Source organism: Coenobita brevimanus, chromosome 100 (genome assembly GCF_032717465.1).
Source record: "Coenobita brevimanus isolate Jiangsu-jjx chromosome 100, ASM3271746v2, whole genome shotgun sequence".
In the NCBI taxonomy this organism is placed as follows: domain Eukaryota; kingdom Metazoa; phylum Arthropoda; class Malacostraca; order Decapoda; family Coenobitidae; genus Coenobita; species Coenobita brevimanus.
The window spans coordinates 38,357,579-38,377,293 of record NC_137053.1 but is presented as its reverse complement, the minus strand read 5'-3'; the positions used below and the strand labels follow the sequence as shown (position 1 = coordinate 38,377,293).

The following is a 19,715-nucleotide window of genomic DNA, read 5'->3' as shown; positions in this document are numbered from 1 at the left end:
TCAAGCAGCATGGAGAGCCACCATTAGGAGTCCAAGGCCGACGCATGAAAGCATGTTGGAGTCTTCAAAAACGAAACGAAATGGTACAGTAAGTACTGTACTGTGTTTACAAAGTTATACTGTTGGATTGTTCATTTGTTCATGGAGCTTTTCAAATGAATGAATCACGACAGAGTCAGACAGTTGACAGTCTTGTTTATAAGGATACTACTTGTAAAATGAGTGGGGAGGTTCATTCCAAGGGGGTTTAAGTGCATGGCCAACATTTGTTAACAGGAGTGATTATGAAATGGAGACATTAGAACCCAGTCACTACATGGTTTAGATTTACTGATTTTTAGGCATTATATTGTTTAAGCTAGTTGATGGAGAGTTTTGACTTTGTAAAAACTCACTATTTTAGGAACTATACCTTAATGAAAGAAGAAAAAAATTATTAGTGAGAGTTTTAGGAAAAATATAATGCAATTTTCCTTTTAACGTGTATTATGCTTTTTTTTTTTTTTTTTTTTTTAGGGTGATTCATCATCAAATGTTGAGATTGGAAGTCTTGATTCAACTTCCCTTAAAAGTCTTGAACGACATTTTGTGCTGCGGTCGACCACAGGCCAGCTGCCTTCCAATGCTTTCCATACACTAATGGGATTTATCCTGCATGTTTCCCAGCCAAGGTGAGTATGTTTGTGGATTTTGTTTGCAATATCTTCACTACAGGTATGCCTTCAATACTTTACTGTGGATTCTCTTAGATTTTGTCTCTTCAGGAAAAAGGACACAAAGTTAGTGAGGGGCATGAAAGTTATACTTGGTCATGAATGTGTGTCACAGCATAAACTACTAGTCTTTAACCTCAAACTAAGGAAACCTGTGTGAAGAAGAACATTTTTCATATGGTAAAAGGAGATGTGTAGATTAAAATAAAAATGAAGACTAAGCTTTCAAACTCAGTTGCTGGAATAAAAAAAAAAAAATGCGGAAGAAGCTTTCAAACTGAGTTGCTGAGTTGAGGGTTGAATGCAATGGAAATGGAAATATATGCTGGGACTTTTTAAAGGAGATTCTGCTAACAGCCATAGGTGTCAATGGCTGGATGAAGGGAATCCCCAGGTTGCATGGTGGTGAAATGAAGTGGAAACAGCATTAAGGAAAAGGAAGTGGTTTAATGAATGGGAGAATGGTGGAGATTGGGAATTTTACCTGACGACCAAGCTCAGGGCTAGGGCTGAAGTATTCGGTCAAATCTCCTTCAACATGTGGTTCTCAAATGTGAAACCCATGCATACATGATTGCATATTTGTGACTACAGCATACAGTGAAAACTCAGTTATCCATGCTTGGAACATCCAATTTTCGGCATATCCGAGCTGTGACCAAATGGTACAGTGGTAAAGTTACTACATAAAATTGCCCATATGATAGCTTCCGTTTAAGCAGCGAGCATTTTGTTGCTTGCGATCGAGCCACAGGTAAGGGGGAATTGAGTCTACCCCCACCCATTCCTCCTGCTCACAACCCACTTATGATGATGGTGGGTGGAATTTGGTGAGGCAATTGGTATGGAAGGGGAGCCATTGCCAGGGAGATGCTCCTCTTTTTTTTTTTTTTTTTTTTTTTTTTTTTTTTTTTTTTTTAAATGTGAGGAAGAAGGAACCAAAGGCAACAAGCCTGCAAAACTGTTCCTTCCAAGAGAAAAACAAAATACAAGAGAGAGCCAAATTTAAGATCCAATCATTTTGAGATGCCTGGACACACTGCGTTTGAAAGACTGGAGGTCATAGGAAGCAGGAAATACAGACAGAGGGAGACTGTTCCAGTTTGCTCATTCCTTTGTTTGTTCTTGTTTATGTGTGGAAGAGAGAGTATTAATACAAACAATAATTTATTCCACTAATAAATCAGCCTGACAGTACTTGAGTTTTGTTTCCACTGGATTAATCGTGATTTCAGACTGTTTGGTTACCCTTTCGCATCATATAGCCTACATAATCGGTCAGTCACTATTTCCTCAATTTAACACATTAATTCAGCAACTGCCCTGTGTGCTAAATTGAATCATGCACTAAATCAAGGAGCCCTGTTTCAGGTAGTCTGGTTCCTATTCTGTGCATTTTGTTTCAGAATTTCTTGTGGGATAATGTTAGATAACAGAATAGCCCTCTCCAAGCAACAAAATTAATTATAACATGTATATTTACTTACAGGTAATGTAACTGAGTTAATGAAATGAAAGAAAGAAAAGAGATGAACACACACACATACTGCAGCTCAGTAGACTTTACCAATGCTTTGGTAGTTAAATTGGGCAGTGATAGCAGAAAAGAATTGTGCCGTGAATTGCTCATTCGCTAAATCAGAGTGTTTGGTATCAAGCATATACAGAACTGAATTTCATAAACTCCAGTGGTGTTTTTTATGTGATGTCCATTTGAATTTCCCTGGTTGGGAAAAAAACTACCCAGTCATTATCATAGCAGGATGTGGTGCCACTATGTTTATGCTGATTACAATCATGTTTATTCCTGTATTTTTCAGGCAGGTACATAAACATTTCTAACCATCTATTCATATCCTTATAAGTATGAAGTTTCATTTAGTTCTATGAACTTTTTTTTTTTAAATTTTAAATACAGTATGAGGAGCTCTGGAGTAACCCCAAAGGTGCAAAACTTAATAAATTGAGATAACGGAGATTAGATAACAAATTTTTGACCCATGGTGCTGCCAGACTACCCCCAAGGAGCACTGTCGTAAGATTAATATGAGGTACTCCATGGAGGGACTCCAAATGTGCCCTGTGTTCAAAATTCCATATTCTTTTCCCAGTTTTCTTCATATTAACTTCCCACATTCATTGTTACTCCATGCAGCCCTGCAGTGGATCCCTTTGTTCTGACTAATTACCCTAATTGAATAAAAAAGCTGCCAGTATCTTTTATCTCTTCACGAACAAGTATGTAAAGTGCATAAATCTTGGGAGGTTGTGAGAAGAGTCAGGAAGTAGGGGGTTGTGAGAAGAGTCAGGAAGTACAATACTAAGTTTATAAAGGATTGTAATGAATTTATAGGATAATCAAGTCTCCATAACTGTTATTAGAGGTCTTTAGCTTTGCACATTTTATTCATATTACCATAGCTAATATGACCAAGAGATACAAGGTAGGGCAGTGGATATTGGAATGGCCCTAATGAGAGGGGAGTGTTTGGAAACTTCGTGTTCTGTTGTATGCAGATGATACTGTATTGATAAGTGAAGACAAAGGGGAACTGCAAGGCTCAGTGAATGAGTTTGGGAGAGTATGTAAGAAAAGGAATCTAAAGGTGAATGTGGGGAAGAATAAAGTTGTGGTATTCAAGAGAAATGAAGTCACAGAATGCACAGTGTGGCTTGATAGTGAATATGGGAGATGTGAGTGCATTTAAGTACTTGGGTAGTGTGATGAGTTAAGATAGAAGCTTGGAGGATGAAGTGTATGAAAGGGTACAGCAGGGAAAAAAGGTTGCTGGTTCATTGAAAGCAGCAGTAAGAAATACGGAAGTGAGCATGGAAGTAAACCAGGCGCTGCATAAATGTATTGTCATTCGCACACTAACGTATGGAAGTGAAGCTTGGACCTTGTTGGAAGGACACAAGTCAAGAGTGAGAACAGTGGGAATGAGTTATTTGAGAGGAGCATGTGGATTTACATTGAGAGACAGACTGACAAATAAGAAATTGAAGAAGGGTTGTGGTGTGAATATGGATTGATAGAAAGCATTGGGAGAAATACATTGAGGTGGTTTGGCCTTGTGGAGAGGATGGAGTGAGAGACTAATGAGGAGAGTTTATGTGAGTGTGGTGGAGGGGAGGAGAGGGAGGAGGAACCTGGGGGTGAGATGGAGGGATGTAGTATATGAGAGAGGGAGGTATAAGTTGGGGGGAGGGTAGTGAAATGGCAAAGGACTGGATGACTTGGAAGTGTTTTGTTTGTGGCCACTCCTTATGGGGTTAAGGCTTCTTGCAATGGATAGATAGGTAGATAGCTTTTACTTACTTGTAACTGAATCCCCTAGACCTTTGATAATGTACAGTGTTACTAAACATGAAGAACCTGTCACTTTTGTGGTAGCTCTTACCAGAAGTTGATGACAACCTTGTTAAATTGGCAGATAGTCCAGTATGACATGTTACCTTTGCTACTCATCCCAAGTTCCACACTCATTACTGCCATACAAGGCTAGGGGTAAAAATATTGAGATTGTACAGAAATAATTGACTAAAATGTTTTTGTTTATTCCATAACTCAGCGGAGATCGATGGCAGGAAGATTTATTTGTGATGTGTCAGCGAGTGGAAAGGATGGCCAAAGCTGAGGACTGGAGCCTACCAGTTGTGGCCTCCCACCTCCGTACACTGCTGTGGAAGTGGCTTTCCTGGGAATCTGCACATCATTGTATTGCTAACAAGCTCAGAACCACTCTTGGCAAACCTCAGGACACATTTACAAATATTGAAGGTAAGTACTAATTGAGAGATAAAGCCATGGCAAAAGAGTATGAAAGAAAGATAGGAGGAGTTAGGGTCACTGAATTGGGAGGAAGTGGATTGGAAATATATATGGAGTGCATTCAAGGGAAATTTGGCTGTGAATGCTATAGCTATGTGTATATTGCAAAGGTGCCAATTTAGTAAGAAGAAAAAGTGTGGAGGTTAAAAAACGAGTAGCAGAAAAAGGAAGAGTTGAGCGGGATGGGGAGAAAAAGAAGTTATGATGAAAGAATAGGCCTGTATTGAGTGAAGGAAATGTATGGAAGGTTATTAAAGATGGTAAAAAATTAGGAAAAATATTGAATGTAAACCCTGAAAATAAGAACTGTTTTGAAAGAGATGCTAAAACTTTCTGATTTTAATTTACATTTGATGAATGCAGATTGGTGCTGTGAGTTATGTGGTCTGTGAGTGTAGATGAGAGTTTAGGTGCAGTGTGACTCCTATTACTTGCTAGTAAGTGGATAGACTTGATTTTGTAAAAGAATTTAATGTTTCATATACACTAGTGGAACAGAGAGATAAATGAGTAAAAGATGTGAGAGTGGAATGGACCAACGAAGAAAGATGGCATGTACTCTGAAGGCTGAGACTGGAAACTGCAGGTAGATTGCGTGAAGGTGTGTTAATGCCCTCTGTGTGAAACTTTGGTATAGCATGTGTGTAAAAAGTGCAGAAGTGAGCAATGGTAATGGAAACTTGATGCAATTGTTGTTCTTGCTGTGGCCCCAGGCTTATCTACATGTGAGCATGGTGGACTGCAAGCAGAAGTTGCCCTTTTCCTGCAGTCATTTGCCCTTCTTTTGGGAGACGGAAAGAGAATGGAGGGGTTTTAATATAATGGGGCAGCTGGTTCAACTGGTGCCACCATGTGAAGGCATTCCTCTTCAGCCCCAGTGAGACTAATAAAGAATATTTTTATGTTCTGATGGTTAAGAAACATAATGTGGAAAGTATGGAACAGGTAGTCATTTAAGGGCATTAAGAAGTGTGTGAAAGGAAGGGTCATTGTTTCTTCATGCAAAAATGCACATGTATGAAGGCACTGTGATACTAACAGTGGTGTATAGATGTAAGGTATTGGTCTTAAGTTGCAGGAGCTAAAAAGGGTGAAAGTGTGGGAAGTGAAGTTAATAAAATCACATATACACTATATGAGGTAAAATGGTTTAAGAGTGAGAAATATCACTGTAAATGAGAGGTGTGGAAAGAAACATACTGTAGTATCATGGAAAGGGCAAAGCAGGGTGTGTTGAAGTGGTATGGCCATATGGAGAGAACAGGTGAGTGAAATTGTACAGATCGTAAGTGTAGGGAGTATGAGCAAGGAAGAAAGTTTAAGAGTAGTGTGAGAGAAATTTTGAATCATAGATGTCTGAGCATCCAGGGAGGGGGGGAGGGAGTGAGACATTCGTTGATTAGAGCAAGTTGGAATGTTCTGATATTTAAGAATGGGGCTGCATTTCTCTCGCACTATCCTTAGAGCTGTCTCTTACCATACAATGGTACAGCAACTGAGAGACAGCAGTGTTACAAAAGCATAACAATGGATATTTAAATGTTTTAAATAAGTGGTAGGAGGGGGCGCTCACCGTCCACCCACTCGATGTAGTGCTGCTCTCGGGTGTCTGCCCTTTCCTCTTCTCCATCCCTCTTTCCATCCATCCTCTTCTGTCTTCCTTTCATTCATTCTTTCCTTGTTCTTCTGCCTTTGGGCAACTTTTCACTCCCTCTTCTGTCTTTCTTTCCTTCATTCTTTTCTCTTCCTTCTACCTGTGGGTGACTCTACACTGAGTGACAAGCCAAATGGTTTGCTGTACACCAGGAAACCATTTACTATGCTGGGTGGTAACCATATAATCAGATTTTGGCGGCTGGTGGTTTAGTGGGTAATTATTGCGCTCCACTCGGATTGAGCCAGTGAAGGTTTGTATCCAAGGGGTGGTTGGGGTTGATTGCTCGTGTAATGCCACTCAGGGATGAGTGAGGCTGGTCACTCTCTTCTTAAATGTCGGGACCAACTGCCTAGCCCCGGGCTCCTACGCTCCACATGGAGCAATGTAGGATTGGATGATAGATAAATAGATAGATTTCACAAAATATGTTCTGAGGTGAATGCCTGTTTTTAGTAAATTGTGAACAGTTAAGAATGCTTTGTTAATTTTTGATGTTGCGAGGCAAATGGCACTGTCAGTGAGGGAGTGATGTGGAGAAGAGGGTAGAGACAGCTGTACCATTGTATGCCTTGTTCCCAACAACCTCGCCATATTGAAGTTCAGTCGTAAAACATTTTAATTTGCTTTTTGTTTAGTATGTATATACAAGTGCTACATTTATTTTATTATTATTATCATTGTGGAGGTATTCAGAAGTTAATGAGAGTGCATAATTAGTGATGGCAATGAAGTAGTGTTCAGGAACACGTTTGCAGGGCAGAAAAGACTCGTGTCCCATTTCATTGGTTTGTTTAAGGATATTTTTTCAGGTTAGGAAGTGAATGTGTTGTCCTTAGGTAATGAGACATCAGGAACAAGTTACAATAGTCTCACATCAGACTGAGTCAAGACTGAACGTGGGAATATACTGCACTGTACCTTAATACCGGAAGTGTGGGGCACGAATCTGACTAGTACGGGGTACTTTTAGAGTAAATAAAATGCTGTAAATGTTCCTTGTAATTTATTTTTGAAAATATATTTTTCTAAGGAATAATTCGAGGAGAAAGTCTGGGCAAAGAGTTATGCTTTTTCAGTAGAAAAAAAAGAGCTACAGAGCGATCAGTTGAAAGGAGAAGGGAAGGATGATTTAGTAACCTTGTTAGAAAGGTTTTTGGCAAGGCTTCAAAAGGAGTGGGGAAAATTTGATGAGAAAGTTTATAGCGTTTATTACAAATGAAATTATTCTTAGCAGAGTGATGAACAGACTTAGCACAAGTTCCATGCTTAGAAAAAGAGAAATCTCTGCCCAGTAAAAGTGGGGAAATTATGGTGAAATTTACAAGTAAGGGCAGGTTATGACTTGGCAATATGAATTTCTTTTGCCCATAGTTCTAATCAACTCATCAATATGCATGCACATTAATGATATAATGTGTTTCAGGGGTGATTAAAAACAGAGCAAAGGAAGTGAGGGAGTGTGACCAAGATGTAGAAAAAATACAGCTCATTAATATCCCAGAAGATGAGAAAACACCCAGTAAGAACTTGAATGACACTGAAAAAATAAATGGTGAGAATAGCTCCTTGAAAGATCATTCTCTGGCTGTGATGCTTTTGGTGGAGTTTGTGGAGAGCCTTGAGAAAGCCATGTTTAATGCCAGTGATGGTTCTGCTGCAGCAGTTCCCCCACCAAATAAGGTAAGCAGTTGTTTATGTAGTATACTCAGTGGTAAAAGAGGAAAGAGAAAAAATCTTACTTAGTGCATTAATTAATGGTTATCAGCTACAATACACTCTCTCAAATTTGAAAACCCAGTTTCTGAAATCCTCCATTTTTCAAAGTACTTTTTCATACAATGGGAGGTTGTTGATATCACATGTCCTCCTACAATTAGTGTATTTTTAAAGACAAATGTTTTGTTTACATGTATAAGAACAGCTAGTGAGTTTCTGATACTATACAGTGTATTTCACTGTATTTTCCATTGATAGTAATGTAGGCTATTTATGACATGACTTGTTCATTAGTTGTCCCAATTCCAGAATTTAACATTTTCCATAAAGCATTTGGATTTTAGGTTTGAAAGTTCAGACTGCATTATTGGGTCCAAATGCATCTTGTCTTTGAGTATGATACTATCTGAGTACTGTCAAAGCTCTTCCTACTTAGGATTTGGGGACATGGATCTGTATGAACCCCAAAAACCTGATGCTTGACAGTTGTCAGTTTCAGGTCCTGCTACGTAAAGTCCTAATACTGACAATCGTAGGCAGGCAGAATATATACATGTACTGTACTGTATATCTGTCTTGCATGGAAAAATAATTTTTTTTTTCTTTCTTTTTTTTTATTCCTTCAACTTGTTTCATGCCTTGGCACATAATTCATATTGATTTTAGTGATTTCTGTAAGGTTATTTGGCAAAAATAATGTATTTTCCAGAATTATCCTGTTTTCATTCTTATGCAGTGGGTGACTTTTTTTTATCTTTGATGGTCGATAGTGCGGTAACCATCAGACATATGAGAGTGAGATATACATTTTCAGGTGTGTAAATTCAAGCTCCTAAAATTTGTGAGACGAAAATTTGCTTTGGTGAAAGATGAAAAATTAGACCTGAAATGTGGCTGGGGGGATAAGTCAGGGGAGGTTTGCAGTCTTTAGGAGTAAATGTGGCTGGCCAATAGCTACCAATGTCTCAGTAGACTAAAATATGTAAAAATATGTAAGTGACTGAAAGTTTTTGAGTTTTGTAATGTTTTCAGGAGTATTGCATTCCTGTTTGTGCACTAGAAGCAGGTCATCCTGAGTTGCTCCTTCTTGGAGAGGCATGCAGTGTTCACATATTTTGTACTGCTGATGAATTGAATGCTCCCCCCCCCCCACCCCAACTTTCACATTCTTACGTACATCATCTAATCCTGTGTTGCCCCATGAGGAGCGTAGGAGCTTGGGGCAAGGCAAGTTGGTCCTGACGTTTAAGATGAGAGTGACCAGCCTCATTAACCCCCGAGTGGCATTACGTGAGCAATAAACCCCAACCACCTGTTGGATATAAACCTGCACAGTCCAAGTCTGGTTGGAGCACCTTAATTACCCACAAAATTACCAGGCACCATAGTTTGGTTATATGGTTACCACCCAGTGCCATAATTACTGATTTGATAAATACAGTTACAGTAATCCCGCATATTTCGCGGTAGTTACGTTCTTGTAACCCCCGCGAAAAGTCAATTCCGCGAATACTCTATTAACAATTGAAAACTTGCACTTGTGTCCACCATGCTGCCCATCACACAGTCCATGTCCATACTGATTGCGAGACAATTCGCCGTCAGACAATTCCCCGTCAAAACATGGACGATTCCCCTTCAGAACAATTCGCACCCTGGACGATTCCCCGCCATTCCATAAATATACTAATCAATACTTTCATCAATATACTTATTATTAATTAATCAATACTTTAATAACTATATTTCAGGGGGATCCAGCAAAGTCTATGTTCTGTAGCGTAGGTTCTGGATATTATTTATTAGTTGCACCTTTAGTCAATAATTAACTTGTTTCTTCCTCGCTGTAGTCGCCTTTGAATTATATTCTAGCGTCACCCATAGCTATCTTCATTAATGAAGGCGAATTGTTTTGTGTTTGTTGTGACTGCGAATTGTCCCGAAACCTCCATACTCATCCCGAAATACCTTCTTACAAGATTGAAAGCACATACTCCATTATGAAGGAAAAACGTAAACACCATACTGTAATACACAATTATCTACACATTTATTAACAAAACAGTACAAAATAAAAAGATGCATTAACTGGTGATAGCAAACACTCGCACGGTCGTTTCTTAGCTTGTCCAGTAACACAATTTTCTCTGCTAAGGTCATAACCTGATCGTTTTGTCACTTTGGAGTTCTTACTAATTGTTTTATTAGCCTTTGGTGAGGCTGGCTTACGTCCTGGGGCCATGTGGAAAGCAAGTGGGAGGCAAGAGGCTCATATCATAGTGTGGTTACAACCACAACAGCCACTTAAGGCAGTCAGGCGTGGACTGAAGAATGCGAGGCAGAGAGCAGTGTTGCCATATCCAAACAACGAAATTATGCTAGGGCAGTGAAAAAATTATGCTAGATTGAGCATATTTGTTCCAAGTAAAAAATGAATTATGCTAACTTGAAGCTAAATGATAAAATTCTATACATATTCGTGCAACATATTAATTATATATTGTTTACTATGAAAATATTAAAATGAACCTACATACAGTAAGAGGATAAATATCGGTATCTACCCATACTACTTTTTCCCACGAAACTTAAGTTTTTCTGATGGATTTTGATGTGATTCGTTCGATTTTGAGCATCATTTCCGTCGGAAATAACCAGATTTTGAGATATGACCCCCCCCCCATCCCCCTGAAATAGTGAGGGATCTTTGGGGAATCGGGGGTTATAGGAAGGGGGGGAAACACAGAAAATGGTCATTTCCGACTGAAACGAAGCTGAAAATCGAATGAATCATACCAAAATCCATCGGAAAAACCTAGGTTTCATGGGTAAAGTACAAAGCTCAAACTTATCCTAACCTAACCGAACCTAACCTAAAACCTAACCTAACCTAACCTAATCGAACCTAACCTAACCTAACCTAATCCAACCCAACCAAGCCCAGACTGAAAGTAACCAACTATTCAAACATCTTACCTTATTCGTCTCTCTCTCTCTCTCTCTCTCTCTCTCTCTCTCTCTCTCTCTGATTTGTAGCTTTTATAAAATTATTCTAAAAATATTCCATTCCATTCTAAATTATGCTAGAATGATTCTAAAACTTCTAATATGCTAAAAAATATTCCAGACTCGAAAATTTGATCAAAATTATGCTAAAAGAATAAAATTATGCTAGATATGGTAACACTGGCAGAGGGGCCACGGGAAAGGGACAGAGGGTGGCGTGAGTTTACCGCGCTACAATTGGAAGCTGCGGGAATTTCAATTTTTTTTTTTTCTTTATATTCAAGGATATTTTTGTTGAACTTATTAATGCTAAGAAAATCCGCGAGAGGGCAAAACCGTAGACAAAAAATCCGCAAAAAATGCGGGATTACTGTATATGTGTGTGTGTTGTCCGAGACGATTGGCTAAAGAGTATAATTGTAAATGTGCACAAGGGGAAGGGTGATGCCCTGGAAAGAGGAAAGTGTAGAGGCATAAAGCTTTTGGCCTAGATAATGAAGGTAATGGAAAGAGTTCTAAAAGGTATAAGAGAAAGAGTGAATATTGATGAGATGCAATTTGGGATTATGCCAGGCAGAAGGACCACTGATGCAATGTTCATCGTTCGACAGTTTCAGGAACAATATACTGTACACCCATACCTCGTTATCAAGCACATCAATGACTGGTGTTTTGCTAGGTCAAACACAAGAACTATGGGAACATTCCCATATTCTGAACAGTTTGAATGTGTGTAGCCTCTTTAGTCTGACGTCCTGCCTCTTCAGTCTGACATCTCACCGCTGCCAACCCCCCCCCCATCCCCCATCACACTCAGCACTAACAGGCCTGTCCTCCTCCCTGTCCCCCTGCCTTACCCCACCCCTGGTTGTCTCCCTCTCCATCCCCCACCCTCCCTCACCCCTACTTGTCTCTTGCGTGTGTGTATTTACCTATTTGTATTTACCTATTTGTAGTATACAGGAATTGAGCAATGCTCGTGTTGTCCTGTCTCCATATCCACATGTATCAAGTCTACCTTTACACACATGAATGTTTTTCTAATGCACCACCTCTTTGTCTAAGTCGTTCCAAATATTTAAGTATTTACCTAATATACCTAATTTTGATATACAGTAATCACTCCAATATCTGACGTAATAGAGCCTTAGGTAGGCCTGGATATTGGTTCTATCCGGATATTGGGCCCCAGCTTATGGACTTGTACTTATGGACCCTAACTCAGAGAAACACCTATACAACTCCCTCTGGACATGCATAGCACCTATTTAAGACCCAAATCACACCAATAAGGCACATAAATGACTGAAATAAATGCAAAAGAAACATAAAATGAGGGTTTAGAAGTATGTTCATACGTTAACCCCTACACCACGGGCATGTTTACCAATGTTTTGCGTTTTCCCGCGGGGTTATTCGGGCTCCGACAGACTCTCAAAAAATATTTGCCAAAAATCAGTTATTAGTCCTAGAATAATAAAATTACATATGCTTATGGCACATACCTTCAGCTTTCTCCTGGAATGTTTGTTGAGCCTTCGTCGGTTACCGTAGGACTTGTGGAGACCTCTGCAGTAGGGTAACGAAGTCTCCACTTTACACTTCCCGACAACCCGTAATATGATTACCACAGCCAGATATAAACACTATAAACACTATTCTATGATTTTCAAGTAGTTTGGGATCAATACTCCAAAAAAAAAACACTGTGAAAGCATTGGAAATTTCGAGCACGTCTGATCGTCGCACTTGCGCTAGTTTGCTCTTGGTACTCTGTCATTTATTATTCATAAAACCCCTCACACTTTATATTTCTATTACTATATCACACTTATATATATCTGGAGTCTTTCTCCATTAGTTTCCTTCAGTCGTATTAGTTTATTGTCACTGAAGTCATTCAATTTTTCATTCAGTAAAATACGTAGAGAGCCACGAATTCACTTTCACTGTTATAACATAAAGTATTTGTACTCATATTCTTATATTACTAATTACTTACGTTACTATTTACATTTTCTATTCTATTTTCAATATTTACCCTTCTATTTTACTTACACTATGTTATTCACTGTCACTTTCAGTAAGATAAAACTATAATACACTGTTCAATCATATGTACTGAACATCCATTGCTTTCACCTGCTATTTACACATTATTTACACATTATTTCCAAATCATTCTGCTTCCACACTTGCACTGTTAGAACTGCTTCTGGCTGTGGTAATCGAAGAAGCAGGTAACACAGAGGGGAACCTGGCACTCAGCGCACTGTCAAGAGGTGCATTTGTGCTCAGGTGTGCGGCGGGTGGTATGCGCACATACCTGACACCTGCGAATCGTAGCCTTCCTTTTCCCTGTGGCAGGCATAAGCTCAAGTCTGTGCCAATCCATATACGCCCTCTGCTCAAGTCGGTCGTGAAGTGTTACTGGATGGCGCCTTGAAGTTGCTGCTGTCACCCTACCATATCTTTCCAGCAGCTGCTGGACACAAGTCCTGGCAAACAACCTCAGGGAGAAGGACTTGGGTGGCTTGACCTTCATCTTGTACAGGATGAAGGCGTTCAGCATCGTCATATCTATGAGATGCAGAAAAACTTTCCTGTACCACCTAGTATTCTTCCTGAGGCAGTCGAACTCACCAATCATCATGTCGGACTTGTCCACCAGCCGCATGTTGATATTATAGTCCAACACAGCATCAGGTTTCATCACAGGTTCGCCTGTCCTACGGTCGACCTTCCCACTGTCTCTCATCTCCCCCTTATGTACGGTGGTGAGCATGTGCACGACCCTCTTGTCATGGCACTGTATTGCCAGCATCTTCTCAGACATGCGTAGGTGCACGTCTCCTTGCTGCAAGGTTCCTGCCTCTGGGAATTTGGGGAAGTGGCCACGATTACTTTTGACAGTGCCGCAGGAGCCAATGCCGTGCTCAGAAAGGTATTTGGCAAGTTTCGGTGCTGTATAGTAGTTGTCTGTATAGAGCACATGATTCCCACCAAAATACTTTCAAGGAGCACTTTCACTACACAGCCTGAGAAGCCAAGGGGGTGTGTTTTATCCAGATCGACAGTGCTGGCTGAATATATGACGAAGTCAAGGATGTGCCCCGTCTTACAGTCGCACAGTACAAAGAACTTAATTCCAAAGTGATGGCGTTTGCTTGGAATGTACTGAACAAACCGAAGACGTCCTCTGAACAAAACCAAGGATTCGTCAATGACAACCTTCTGAAAGGGGTGGAAGAATGACATAAACTTATCTTTCGTTCTGCTCAGAATCTCCCGGATCTTCCAGAGTGGGTCGGTTTAGGAAGGTACATCGTTGTCGGCAAAGTGCAGGTTTCCCATGATGTTCCAGAAGCGATCTCTGGCCATGTACTTATTGAAGGTGGGTAAGGGTAGTAAGGGGTCCATGCACCAGTATTCTTCCAACTCATGCTTCTTGGAGTGTGGCATGAGAAGCATGAGGGCAAAGAACACATACAGCTCCTGCACTCCCAGCATGGACCACTGTTGCATCTTGGCTGCACCTGTACCACTTGCAGCACATTGTGATTCATACCTGTTGGTCTCATCACATGTGCTGCATGACTTCGTCATCTAGGAAGGCCAAAAGGTAGTCGACACACTCAGCATTTTCGTCCATAGTGAAGGCAGGCTGAACTCCTGAGGAGCTCTCATCAAAAACCAAATTTTCTGGCACAAAATCTGACCCTTCCGTCCACGCGAAGGCGTCCAGGATTCCCTGTCATGGCGGTGTAGGGTGGGTGGTGGTGGTGGTGGTGGAGGTTGGCTGTGAGGCAGATTTAGCTCGGTCAAGGTCACTCGCACTGACCCTCGGTTGCCTTACAGCACTAGCAGCCACTACCCTACTAGCTACACTACTTTTCACTCTCCTTGATTTACCTGTACCTCTACGGCCTGCCTTCACTGTTGATGCTGGTGGTGACTCCGACGACGAAGACTCCGGAGATAACTCAGCCAACGATGATGAAGAAATGAGTGAAGTGAGGCTTGGGGAACGGGGAGGTGAATGCACTCGTGACTCATGGTGGGCTGGGTCACGTGAGGGCATTGTTCTGGGGCTAACACGCCGCCTTTTCACTCCCTTCCCAAATTCCTGTCCTTGCTGCACTAAAGGCTCCTTTCCCTTGGAGCTAGATACTAATTCAGACACTGTAGCACTCGTTGTTGCTGTTTCTGGCACGATAACCTCACCCGGCTCATCACAAGATTCACCCGAATCGTCAAAGTCACTGTCCATCATAACCATGGACAATTCTGCCAGTTCACGTGCCACTGCAGAGTCACTAAGACCTTTCCTGCTTGCCTCACTACTTTTCTTAGGAGTGGAGGTCACGGGGCCCTTTGCAATGGGCGCAGCAGCGGCAGGAATGGCGGGGCGCGAGTGCGACATTGTTTCTCTACAGCGGAGGACAAGGAACTAAATGCCGCAGCTTATCTGAGAAGGGAAGGGTTGACAATGACACTTTAGGCTGACTGCTGCTAACTTACATGCTAATTTTTTATAGGTAGAAAATCTCGGCAATACATAAAGAAATAGGTAGTTCCAGGTGAATGTAAATATCAGTTAGGATTCTCCCATCCTTTCTGATATATATTTTTATTACAGACATCGATTACAAGGCATAATTCAAAGGGGAAATTACCGTGGTAATTTAGCGAATGAATGCACGTGAGGTTTTGTCAGGTGATAATTAGCCAATTTCTGGTGTATAACACTATCACTTACCTGTTTTTTTTTTGGTATATATTATTTTGTATAAGTATAGGGCATAGGACTTATTTCAATGGATGAAATCTGTGGAAAAATCCGGGGTAAATTTGCATAGCGCAGCGCGACGTGGGAGGTGAGAGGACAGGGTAATGGAGGGCAGGTAGGGAGGGGAGTCACGAAGGGGGTAAAATCGCTAAATTGTCAACAATGGATGGGAGTACAGATGAGATTTGGAGTGCTGACTAGTGTTGGACATTGGCAGTACTGATAGATGATACAAGCCACCACTTGAGACCCTGCATAATTCAAAATAACACAGAATCACAAAAGTGACGCCCCGCGGTATGATCCATTGTGGCCGAGCGTCACGAAAGTGACGCCCCGCGGTTAAGGGGTTAATAAACATTCTGGTACTTTTGGACCCTAACCTAGCCTAACTCAGAAAAACACATTCCTACTGCACATGCATAGCTACTAACACCCTATTCACACCAATAAAGGACATTAAAGAGTGAAATGAGGTAAGTATAGTATGGAAAAAAGTACAGTATGAAACATTCTGCCTGCTTACAGCAAGTCCTTGGCCACCTCGATGAATAACCGCCTCCTCTCGGACTCTGACAGTAAGAAGGATTTCCTGAAGCACTGTTCCTGAAGTCTTGCACTGAACTTAGTCAATCACACACAGAAGTCCGTTCTCTTCACAGTGTGCACTCTTGTCTAACTAATGCTCCATTGTAACTTACTAAGTGTTGCACTTTAACTTTTCCCATTCATATAATTTTCCAAAGCCAAGACAAACAAGTCTATTTACGTTAAATTTTTTTTCTATTGAGTCTTTTCTCTCACAGCTTCAAATCCTTAACACAACACACTGTTTTTTTCACTGCACAACACTCCAAATTCCCATGTGGTCTAGTGGAGAAGTTCTTGCTGTTTATTCACTGTCAGAGTCCGAGAGTATCACTGGCAGGCGACCTAGGGGTGCATCGCTGGGTCGTGGTGATGGTATACCCACTGCAGACGACTCTGAAGAGAGCCGCAAACTCACGTCGAGCGGTGACTCCACCGTGGCTGATGTGCTGGGCTGTGGCTTGGAGCATGTGGGCTTGTCTTGGGGAGGCAACGGAGTGGAACCAGGGCTGGGCACAGCGGGGGTCATGGGCCTGAAAAAACTGTCAATGGTTGATTGATGCAGTGACCGACGATTCTGACGATTGATGATGCGCTGCCTGAAAGCACGCACTTCCTCCACGAGTCCCAAGGGCCCCAACTCCCTGTCGCAGTCCGGGTATTCCAGGTATTCTAGTACGAACTCTAGATGTTCCCGGAGTGCGCTCAGCTTGGGGATGGTTGGAGTAGTGTCCTGCTGAGAGGAGTCCGCATCATCGTCGCCTTCAGCGTCGGAATCTTCAAGTTCGGTACTGACACCTGCAACCGAAGACGCGATCTCGATATCAGACAACGTCTGATACCCAGGATCGCCCTCATCGTCATCCAACCACTCACGAACATCGTCCACATCTACATCGTCACCGTGCATACGTAGCCGTGCATGGAAGTCATCCACGTCAAATCCTAGAAAATCGTACTCCACATCCATTCCGAGAAGCAGACGAGACCAACCATTTTCCAGAGTCTTCACAGGGACTTTCTTCCATGCACTAGCCCAGTTGTACAGCGCAGACTTGATGTTGTAGCGGCGAAGGTTTTCCAAAGTCCGCTTGCCTCGTGTGTCCCGTCCCTCCCTGCACTCATCCTCGTCCTCGAGAACAACCATCACCTCGTCCAGGAACTTCCTTCGGTATAGGCGCTTTGTTACCACGATCACTTCTTGGTCCATTGGTTGGATGAGAGCAGTCGTAATAGGTGGCAGAAACATGCACCTAATCCGGCCATTTTCAGCAACCAAGTCCTTGTCGTACGGGTGGGCAGGTGCATTGTCGAGGAGAGGGAGGGCCTTTACCTGGTCGCGCGGGATTCCCAGTGTCTTCGTCTGGTAATGGATGACCTCCTTGACGAAGTGACGGTGAAACCAGTTTTTGAAAATCACAGCTGTGAACCATGCCTTCAAAGAATGGTACCAGACGACAGGAAGGACATCCATCACCCCACGAAGGCACCAAGGCTGCTTTGCGCGGCCAACAACAACGGGCTTAAGCTGGTACATGCCGTTAGCACTGGCACAACACAAAGCAGATATTCGTTCCTTGGAAAGCTTGCGGCCAGGTACATGCTTCTCCATCTCCTCGGCTAGAGTGTTCGTTGGCAGCGAGCGATAGAATAGGCCAGTTTCGTCAGCGTTGTAGACTTGACCGAGAGTTAGGCCCTCCCTGTCGATCAAGCCCTTCACCTTGTGCCGAAACTCGTCAACTCCATCCTCGTTAGCGTCCAATGCTTCGCCATGTGCTTTACAGTTGGTAAGGACATGCTGCAACTTGAACGCAAAGAGCCAACCCTCGGATGCTTTGAAGTCTAGGTCGTCGTGAAGCCTGGCGAACTTCTCAGCAGCAGCCTTCAGCTCCGTTCCACTTACCATCACACCAGCAGCATGTTGTTGTCGATACCAAATCAACGTGGATTGGTCGATTTCTGCAAACTTGGGGGTAAGCATAACCTTCCTTTCCCCATTGCGTTTGCTTCTCGACGAGAAGTCAGCTGTGTACTGCATGAGTTTGTCTCGGGATCTCTTGATATCGAACAAAGTAGACCGGGCCAGGTTAAACTCGCAGAGAATGCGGGAAGAAGACCACCCCTCATCTACTTTCTCCAATATCTCCCGTTCTTCTTCAGATTCAACACCACTCTTTTTCCTTTTCTCAGGTGGCAGGGCCATCATCACACACACTAAGAGGAGGCCCGAGAGCAGCAGGAGTGCCTGCAGCAGGTAAGGCACCACCACAAAAGCAATCACGTGGACAGCCATTACAACGAGCATGCACTCGCAGCGAGAGACAGGTGGAAAGTAGGGAGGATGCAGCGGCACTCTATCAGATGTCGGAAGAATGACGCGCCACAACAATGCTCTCCTGCGCCAAGCGCGGCAAGTTCAAATTACAGACGGGTACTGAAGGAATGCAGAGAACAACTGGCGGATAAAATTCACAGCTTAATCGTATGCTCACTGGAAGAGGGGAAAGTGCCACAAGAATGGAAGAGGGCAAATGTGGTACCAATTTACAAGGGAGGAAACAGGGATGAACCCCTGAATTATAGACCAGTGTCTCTAACCAGCATGGTCGCAAAATTGTGTGAGAGAATCCCGAAAGACAGATGGATAAAATATCTGGAAGAGATGAATATTTTGGCTGAATGTCAGTTTGGATTCAGAAGTGGAAGGTCCTGTGTTTCTAACTTGTTGAGCTTTTACTCAAGAGCGATTGATGTGGTACAGGAGAGAGATGGTTGGGTGGATTGTGTGTACTTAGACTTAGAGAAAGCCTTTGACAAGGTACCTCATAAGAGACTAATGTGGAAACTAGAATATATAGGAGGACTAAAGGGGAAACTTCTGGAATGGATGAGAGACTTTTTGAGAGACAGACAAATGAGGACAGTAATAAAGGAAAAGATGTCTGGATGGAGGGAAGTAACAAGTGGAGTCCCTCAAGGCTCAGTGTTGGCGGCAGTAATGTTCCTGATTTACGTAAATGATATGGTAGATGGAGTGAACAGTTATGCAAGTCTGTTTGCTGATGATGTAAAGATCTTGAGGAAGACAGAGTTTGAGGAGGATTGTAAAATACTGCAGGAGGATTTGGATAGGATACAGAATTGTAGCCGGATGTGGGAAATGAAATTTAATGTAAAGAAATGTAAAATATTGGAAATGGGTAAAAGTACCAGGAGACCATCACTGAATTATTTTTTGGGTAATGAATTAATCACAAAAAGGAGAGAAGAGAAAGATTTGGGAGTGCTGGTCCAAGATAGTTTGTCACCAGAAAAGCACATTAACAAGATAGTTTGAGAGACTTATAAACTCTTGACTAACATAAGAGTAGCATTTCATTATATGGATGAGGAAATGATGAAAAAATTGATAGT

The 19,715-nt window shown here is 42.0% G+C and overlaps 1 protein-coding gene across 1 annotated transcript in view; it reads left to right on the top strand.

Moving 5' to 3' along the window:
- nonC (serine/threonine-protein kinase Smg1) overlaps positions 1–19,715 on the top strand; it is a 1,312,439-nt gene that overhangs the window by 431,416 nt on the left and 861,308 nt on the right. Inside the window, exons 16-18 of the mRNA XM_080284159.1 lie at positions 517–671; positions 4,286–4,494; positions 7,626–7,882. Of these exons, the coding sequence (XP_080140285.1) occupies positions 517–671; positions 4,286–4,494; positions 7,626–7,882 (621 nt within the window). The remainder of the gene's footprint in view (positions 1–516; positions 672–4,285; positions 4,495–7,625; positions 7,883–19,715) is intronic.